Source organism: Lepidothrix coronata, unplaced genomic scaffold, assembly GCF_001604755.1.
Source record: "Lepidothrix coronata isolate B3197 unplaced genomic scaffold, Lepidothrix_coronata-1.0 Scaffold197, whole genome shotgun sequence".
Classification (NCBI taxonomy): Eukaryota; Metazoa; Chordata; class Aves; order Passeriformes; family Pipridae; genus Lepidothrix; species Lepidothrix coronata.
In genome coordinates this window covers 500,855-509,390 of record NW_016690377.1, presented here as the reverse complement: position 1 = coordinate 509,390, position 8,536 = coordinate 500,855, and the positions used below count along the sequence as shown (strand labels likewise).

The 8,536-nt window shown below is 50.6% G+C and overlaps 1 protein-coding gene across 6 annotated transcripts in view; it reads right to left on the bottom strand.

The window, feature by feature from the left end:
- LOC108505673 overlaps nt 1-8,536 on the bottom strand; it is a 29,191-nt gene that overhangs the window by 6,574 nt on the left and 14,081 nt on the right. For 3 of the 6 annotated variants that reach the window (XM_017831928.1, XM_017831929.1, XM_017831927.1), the window contains 5 exons: nt 6,360-6,477; nt 4,748-4,898; nt 3,896-4,025; nt 3,164-3,787; nt 2,539-2,836 (listed from right to left, as the gene is read on the bottom strand). In XM_017831928.1, the coding sequence (XP_017687417.1) occupies nt 2,650-2,836; nt 3,164-3,787; nt 3,896-4,008 (924 nt within the window). In that variant the 5' untranslated portion in view covers nt 4,009-4,025; nt 4,748-4,898; nt 6,360-6,477 and the 3' untranslated portion in view covers nt 2,539-2,649. Of the gene's footprint in view, nt 1-2,480; nt 2,837-3,163; nt 4,026-4,747; nt 4,899-4,989; nt 5,186-6,359; nt 6,478-8,536 lie in introns of those variants that run through there. The other 3 variants (XM_017831930.1, XR_001877578.1, XR_001877577.1) reach the window with 3 other exon arrangements.

The following is an 8,536-nucleotide window of genomic DNA, read 5'->3' as shown; positions in this document are numbered from 1 at the left end:
GTGTATTGTGTTACAGTCACAATACACAAAATACCTCAAAATATGTAAGAAACTGCCCAGTCACTCAATAGCCCAGCACAAGGGTTGTCCCCCTGCATTCCTGAGGAATGCCTGGAGCATTCCAACAATGAGCCACGTGCCATCAATGTGCTCCATCGGCCTTGGCAGCCCACACTGCCCAGAGCAGCAAAACCACACGAGTACTGCCCAAAAACGTGCATGTTTGTGAGTGTTATAAAATGCAAGGGACTCACACTGCACCAACAAAACCCTGTGCAGATTCAGAATTAAAAACATCCTCGATTCACTTAAAGGGACGTGTCAGAGCCTTGATTGTGATAAGTCCCATTCCTTCATCTGTGAAGGTGACATTTCAGGCAAATTGTCCCAAGAAATTGAGTGGAACAAGGAAGAGTTTCCTGTTTTTAAGTGGTTTCCTGTGATGACAAAGCCCAGCATGGGAGCAGCCGGCTGCATGGCTGGTGCTCAGGTTTTTTAGCTCCTTGTTGTTCCCAGGCAGGCAGATGGAATTCGTCACAAGAAGCTAATCAGGGACACTGGGACCTAGTTGCATTTACAGGGATAAAATCTCAGTTTGAGGAGTCATTAGGAACCTGCCTCTCACAAGCACACTGCCTGTCACAGACCATTTCCCAGGCAAACCATTCCACTGGAGCAAAAGGACCAGGAGAAGAACAGTGGGAGTCGTGCAGGGAGGTCATTAACCAGGGTCTGTCCCTTCCACCAGGGCAAAGAGGAGCCTCATCACTCCAGCAGTCAGAGGAGTGCAGGACATGAGAGAAGGAAAACAAGAGCAGTCAAGTAGCTTGGCCTTTAAACCATCCAGCTGGTGCCCCTCCAGGGCAGACCCTCCCCCAGCTCCTGCAGTTTGGAGGTCAGATTGAAAATCCCCTTCCTTCCTTAGAAGAGGGGACAAAGCCCTGGAAGCCTCCAGGATCCCCACAAGCACCCAGCAACATCAGCAGCCAAAAAACAGCTTCCAAACCAGCCTGGGCACACCCTTCTCCTGCCTCCACCTCTGCTCCAACACTGCTCTGGCTGGATATGTTCCAGGAGCCCCACTGCCTTCCCAGCAGAGGAGCAGAGATGCCCCCTGAGTGCTGGTGCAGCTGAGGGGCTGCAGGGCACTGGGGCATGCCAGGTATTGGGGGCTGTCGGGGCTGCCAGCCCGGCTCCCGGCCGCCTTCAGGGAGCCTTTTTTGAGCTCTGGTAGGTGGAATTGCAAACAGGAAAGTGCTGAGCCAGCTGGGAACAAGCTGTTCGCCTGCCCCTGGGTCTCTCTCTCCCAGCAATACTTTAATTCCAGCTCTAACTGCCAAGAAAAGGAGCTCCTTAATCAGCAGAGCCGGGAGGAAGGGCAGCTCCCGTTCCCGCAGGGCGGCCCTGTGGCCACACTGTCCCTGGCCACCACCCTTCCTTCCCCTGCAGCCGCCGTGCCCGTGCCTGTGCCAGCCATGCCAAAATCCCTCCCTGTGTCCTCACGAGGGCCAGCACACACCTGGTGTGCCGAGTCCTGCCACAACTCTTGGTGTTCCTCGTTCTCCCTGGGAAGAGGGGCTGCTCCGGTGGAGCGGCAAACGTTCCACGAGAGCTGCGAGTCTCCCTGGTTTATGCTCTTCCAGAATACTCAGCCTTTGTAGTTTATCAAACCCAGCGTGTTCCAGAGAGAGGGAAACAATCTCCCCCAACTGCGCTGTGCCGTTTTTCCGATGTTCCCTTTATCCCTGATGCAGCACCCAGCAAATTCCGCCTTGTACCGAAAGCCATTTCTGTCAAATTAGGTTAAAAGGAAGTAGCGGAAAACTAAAAGCTCTGCGTCTAATCCTGCCACCTGGAAAATCAGCAGAGAAATATAATTTTGTAGTCTTTCAAATTAAATCAGATTCTGGGCACTCTGCTGATGAGTTAATCCAGAGCTGAGTGGAATGGCTCTGCTCAACCATGACCAGGTTTAGGCACGTTCAATTCACGGCAAAGCAGTTCCAGTTCAGAGACGCCGCTTTTAATTGTATCCTCACCCTGTTTCTTTTAATTTTACAATTTGCCTCAGCCCTTGTCCATTAAGGAGCTCTCAGCAGGAGGTGGCCATCAAAGGCAGAGCAGAGGCCAGGGACCTGCAGGGGGGTCACCACTCTGTCTGGGATTTGGGTGGCCTTTTCCTTCCCTGGACCCTGCGGCTCCCACACACCCAGGCTCCAGCCTGGGGGCTCCCACGGCAGGAACAGCTGAGCAGGGATCCAGGGATCCAGGGATCAGGGATCAGGGATCAGAGATCAGGGATCGGGGCTGCTCCCCGGCACTGCTCAGGTTTCTCACTCCTGCTGAGGACACTCGGATGTCCCCGCTGGGCTCCCTGGGTGGCCACGCTCTGAAATCCCTCCCAGCTGCTGCTCCCCAGTGCTCACCATGCTCGGGAGCAGTCGCTCCCACCCCTCCTTGATGCTTTGTATAAAACTGACCTGCACGTGATTTTGTGCCTCTTTATTCTCCTCTCGGCGTATCAAGTGCAGCCACAAGTCTCTCTGTACTTCACTTTATTCTACTTTTTCCCCAGTTGCTTTTCACACGCCAAGTCCAGAATGTCACATCTGATCTTCCCTGGTTTCCCTCTGGGTCTTCTAGGAAAGCTTAGACCAGTTGCATTAGAAGCAGTAAAAATGATTGAAAGCATGAAGGTGCCTTTTCAAGTTTTAAATTTAACAAGTTTAAGGATCGTGAAGTGTTTCTCTTCTTTTCCTGGCCTGGGAAGGAGCAGGGCTGTCCACATCCCTCAGGGACTCCAGCACTGCTGACCTCTGCAGGCAGCGAGGCAAGGCTGCAAAGGGGACATCAATTTTTATTGAAAAACAGAAATAATTTCTTCAAACAAAAAGCCCCAAACAAAGGTAAACATGAACGGGGTGGTTTGTTCTGAAAAGCTTTTCTGGTATCAAGAGAAGTGGTCTTACACAATATGGTGTTTTGGTTTGGTTTCTCTCTTGTTTTCCTAATTTACAATGTGTTTTAGCACCTCTGCAAAATATCCCTCAGGCTGCCAATGGCAACAGGACCCAGAGTGCTGATTTAACGTGAGAGAATATGTTCTCTTACACCATTTTTCCAAACTCTCCCCTTTGTGCTGTGATGTCGTTAAACCACTTACAACCAAGTCCAGAGGCTGGATCTCCATCCTGTCATCCAGCAACATCTGTCTCTTCCCCGTGGATGCCACCTGGCACTTTGCAGAGATCCAGTCCCTCCTGGGTGTGAGTGATCCCAGGAGTCAGCCCTGCAGAGAGGAGGAGGAGGAGCAGGAGGAGGAAGGAGGAGGTTGTCTCTCTGGGCAGCATCACCCTGGGAGAGAGCACAAGCCCCTGAAGGCATTTTGTTTTTGAGAACAGTGACATTCCCTGAGCCAGGCTGCATGGACAGCCAACAGCATGGACATACCAACAGCACCTGAGTGGGCACCCACTGCTGCCCTAGGGGTGTAACAGCCACCATCATGATGAGTCCAAAGCAAAGGCTGTGAAGAAACCAGCAGTAATTGCTGCCAGCCAGCACAGCTGCACAGGCACAGGGAGCAGAGCTGCTGGGGGAGCAGCACGGCAGGAGGGGAAGGAGAGGCTGAAAGCTGCTCCCTTGGCCCGATTTTGGCTCTTCTCCACGTGCAGGGAAGGCAGTCTGCACTGCTGCTCCTCCTGCCATCCCCACAGCTGCTCCAGAAGAAGATGATGATGGATTTATCGCTCCTCCCTGAGCGAGTGGTGATGGATTGTTGGTGGAGCTGCAGAATTTCCCCAGGCCCCAGATGGAATCGAATCTCCTGGAAATGTTTCACTCCCCATACATGGGGCTATCTAGAAAAGGCAGGTCCTCAGGAGCACAGCTTTACCTGCAATCCTCTGGTGCAGCACTTTGATTTGTTTCCTTTAACGAGGCTCGAGGGTGCCTTAAGAGGCCATTCCCAGGATCCAAGGGAGATGGCAGGATTTGATCTCTCTCCATGGTCTTGTATGTAATTACTGAGAGGAGACAGTAAATGTGCAAAGACTCAGAGAGGTTACAAGAAATTATCCCAAGCCAGCAGACAGAAATCCACCTCTGCTTGGATTTGGGGGAGCTGTGGGAAGTTCCACACTTGCAGGCAGGACCAGGGCCAGTAACAACCCCCCTGTAAACCCTCAGAGGGTCAGCTCCATCCGTGACCTGCCCTTTCTCCATCCCTCTCCCACCCCCAGGGGCAGAGGGCACTGGGCAGGTGGGTGCAGAGAGCAGCTCTTGGCAATGTCAAGCTCACTTGTCTTGAGCTCCACAGCTCCACGTTTTGAGAGCCCAGCTCCCCAGTGCTGCCACTTGGAGAGAATTTCTTACGTGTCACCCAGTTTTAGTGCCATTCTGTTTCATTTACTACCTTACCTTAATCATTTTTTAACACTCACTCAATTTGCATTTCTCTCTCTTCATCTGTTCCTGATATTTTATTTTTTCAATAAACTAAGTAATTTAGTGGCTCTAATCCCAAGCCTCCAATTTAGAGCATGGATGTGGAGGCTGCAGAAAGAAGCCCCAGTTTAAATCTGTCAGTCAAACATAACTTAATCTATCATCTTCTTTACAACTAAAACTGCTCTGGGGGAAGGAAACCATGACTGGGAATCAGTTTAACTTTGAAACATCCACCTCTACAGCTTTCTAGTGCTCTTGTTATGCACGGGCTATCAGAAAATGATGAAGTTATACAGACCTTGGACAACATGAAGTCACAACAGTTCAGGTCCAGAGGCAGCTGCAGAGGCTTTGAAGAGCCCGAGGCCACATCCCCAGTGCCATCACCGTGGTACAGGCTCTGGGACACAGCTGCAGTGCTTTTCGACTGGTTTTCCATTTCTGGACCTCTAAAAAAAGTCAAGAGAATTAAAGACACTAAAGATAACTGCTTCTCTCTGTTACCTTTCCTGGCTGCTGTGAGATAGCCCACGGACTTACCCGAGGCAGTGGCTCAGGGCTGAAGCACAGCCCCAGGCACACACGGGCTGGATGGAGCCACGGAGCTCTGGAGTGAGGGCACCAACCACAGAATGCTCTTCCCTGTGCTTCCTGGGGCTCCAGGCTGCTGTGTGCTTCCAGGCTCCTCTGCAAGCACCTCTGGATGCTCCCTGGAAGCCTCTGGAAGGCTCCTCTGCTGTGTTTGGTTTTGGCACTTTAGTCTGACTTACATTTTCTCCATTTCACTGGGATCAGGACCTGCACAAACAAATCCTCCCGTCCTCTTCCACCAGTGGGACCAGAGGCTGGGGGGGAAGCTCGTGGTGTGTCAGCCCACCACAGCCCTGAAGCATCAAGCACTAAATGACTGTGCTCCCCACGAGATGAGCTGTGCAATGGAGATGTTATTCTTCATCAATAATTAAGGACTTTTCATCAAAATTTCACCAGCAGCTGGATGCTGAGCTGGTGCCCGAGGGGTCCCTGCCACCTCCAAAGCTGCAGCAGAGCAGCACAGGGCACAGACACAGAGGCACCAGAGTCCCAGTGCCCCAGAGCTGCAGAACTGGGGACGTCTGTCTCACACCTCTGCTCGTCTGGGTGCATCTCAGTGTAAACCTGCAGCACTGGGCCAAGCCATTGCTCCTCTGGAAAGTTTGGGCTGTTTGTTTATTTTTGTCTAGTCCATCACTGCTGGCTCTGTGGGAGAAGCTCAGAACTGGGCCTGTCGAAGCCCAGAGAAATCACTGCACTGTTCTTCCCTGAGCTGGAGCATCCCAAAGCTGCCACAGTCAGTATATCCTGGGCTGCAGCAAACGGCCTGACAGCCGGGCACAGCAGCCGTGCAGCAGATGACCACATTTTATTCTGGCCCATATTTCATCTTGCAGCAATTAGCCAAGAAAAAAGGGCCTCATCACACCAGCATTTCAGCCTCGTGTTTAGGGAGGCAGAACTTAGAGCACAAGATCCTCAATAAAAACACCATTAATGTCTGCTAGCCCACATCAGAGTTTTCACAACTGGAGCATGAGGGAAAACCTGCTCAGCCCTGCTGGGTTCAGCCACCTCACATGATGGTTTTTGGCAAATCTGAGGCAATCCAGTGAGTACTGCGAGGAGGCACCACAGTGCAGCCACCCCAGCCCAGGGATGACCCCCCCACCAGCACTCAGACATTTGTTGGATGTTAGGTCCTTCCCTTTGCTCCACCTCAGCATAAAACATATATTTGATGTCCACGTTCTAGTTTTCTGAAATAATATCTTCCCCATAAATATCTTCTCAATAGTCCCAGCCCCAAGCCCGGTGCTAATAAAAGTGCTCTTTATGGTTATTGGACAAGTGAGATGACTGGGCTGCACAATTACCTTCAAATATCTGCTCAGAACCGGCTGGGAGTGGAAATCAGCTTCTTCCTCCCCAGGTGCAAATCCATAATGAGGATTTATTTCAGAGGAGGTGGAAATGAGGTAATCCCTCTTCTTCCTGAGGTGAGATAAGGAGAGGAGAAAAAAAAAAAAAAGAAAAAAAAGAAAATGGTACAAGTTAATACTGAAGCATCTGGAAAAGCAAATGATTTGCAGGAGAAAGGGGCAGGAGGTCAATGGCATAGAAAAGCTCTGAGTAACAAGAGGGAGAAATGATGGGTTTGCCTAATGCTGTCCTGTGCAGGGACGGGGGCAGGAGGTTGGTGTGAGCCCCTTCCTTGTGTTCAGCCTCCTCAGGGATTCTGCAGCACCCAGGAGCAGAGGTCAGTCCCCAGGACAGCCAGCACCCTGCATCTGTGGGCACAGCCTTTTTGTGCCTGGTTTTTTTTCAGTAAATTCATTACTATAATAACCCTATTTCAGTAAAACATATAAAATTGCCATAAAATGAAGCAGATAAGGAGAAATTGTGTCATTGGGGAAACCAGACTGACACCCAGCCTCTGCTTCAGCAAAGCCACAGCAGATTTGTGCTGCCCTGTGAAAATGGAGTGAGTTGAGAAACAGCATAAATTAGGATAAAGGTGTGTATTTATGGGAAGAAATTGAGGAAAACCAACTCAGCTGTCTCCTGGGATTCTCTCTGGGTTTGCTATCGACTTTGCTCTCTGCCAAGCCCCAGCAGCTCAGAGGCAGAATCTGTTGATGCTACAGAAAGTGAAGTCCTGCAGAGCAGTCAATGGGAAATAATGGATATCAATTACACAGCTGGAACTGCCGACTGGATCAGGTTTTATAACTCTTCACTCTTGGGGTCTTCTTAATAAATCCATCAGGAGAGGTGTCATATCCTTTATAGCAATATGTTTCAATGTTTTATTTCCTGTGAGGGAGCAACTGGCTGCTTCACAAAACACTCCTCAGAGCCCCCCCAGCCTCATGCAGGAATCAGAATTGATGGGACATGGACAGGAGCTCTTTGCTCTCTAATGCAGGGACCAGTTTGCCACAACATTCGGATACTGCTGCTGGAAACCAGTTGGATTCCTTCCCTTCTGCTTCAGTCCTGCTGATGGCACGGGGGCAGCTTCTGAGGAATGATTTGGTGGCAGCCTCACAGCGAGGAGCTCAAAGCTCAGGTCACCTAAAAGCAAATCAGCTGTTGAGGAGCACCTGCACTTTGTGGCAGGCAGAAAAGAGCATCGTCCTGCCCGGGTGTGAGAGCTTCCAGCCCTGCAAGAGCAACCACACCACCCAGACCAGGTTGGAAAATTATGTTGAACAGGGGTAAAAAAAAAAAACAAAAACCTCATCTTTGTCTATCACTTGCATTTTTTTATCTGCATTTTTATTGAATCCAGCCACCAACTCAAGTGCTGGAAGCAGAAATGCAGCTTTCTTCCATGGCATCTTCCCTATGGTAAATCTAATTAAACAGCCATTAAAATGTGTGTTAGCTCAATCGTATCAAGGTGACCTGGAGCTCCTGCTAAATGTTAACAACAGCATTCCCCACTAACTGGCATCCGAGAGGGAACAGGCAGTACTGTTTCTCCTGATGTGGCCTTTAGATGAATGTGGTTATTAAAGTGCTTTGTGTACCACGGATTCCCAAATAAATGAGCCTAATTTTCTGGCAGCTGAAGCCGCCCCGTGTGCCCCTGCAGCGCTCCCAGCCAAGGCTGGCACATCCCAGCATCCCAGCCAGGCTCTGCAGGATGCCAGAGGCCAAGGGGACAGAAGTGCACAGGCAGCATCTCCAAAAGCCAGAGGAGAAGTGCTAAAATGTCAGGAAGGAGAGGAGAGAGGGCAGAGCCTTCCCTGCAGCAGCCAGAGCCGCTCCCACCCCCGTGGAAGGTCCCTCTGCCCCCAGACAAGGCTGATGGTTCCCCAGCCAAAGGGAACGCCTGGCTGGGTATTCAAATATCCTTAAATCCTTAAATCCCAATCCAGATTAAAATCTGGAAATATTTCCCGGGTTTACACTGGCCTGACTTCCAGCCTCAGAGCCACACACAGTCCGTGTTCATGATGCAGAACTGCAGACTGAATTCCACATCCCTCCCCACAACCATACCTGCTAGTGCCCAACAAAGAAATACCTATTTTATAAGCAG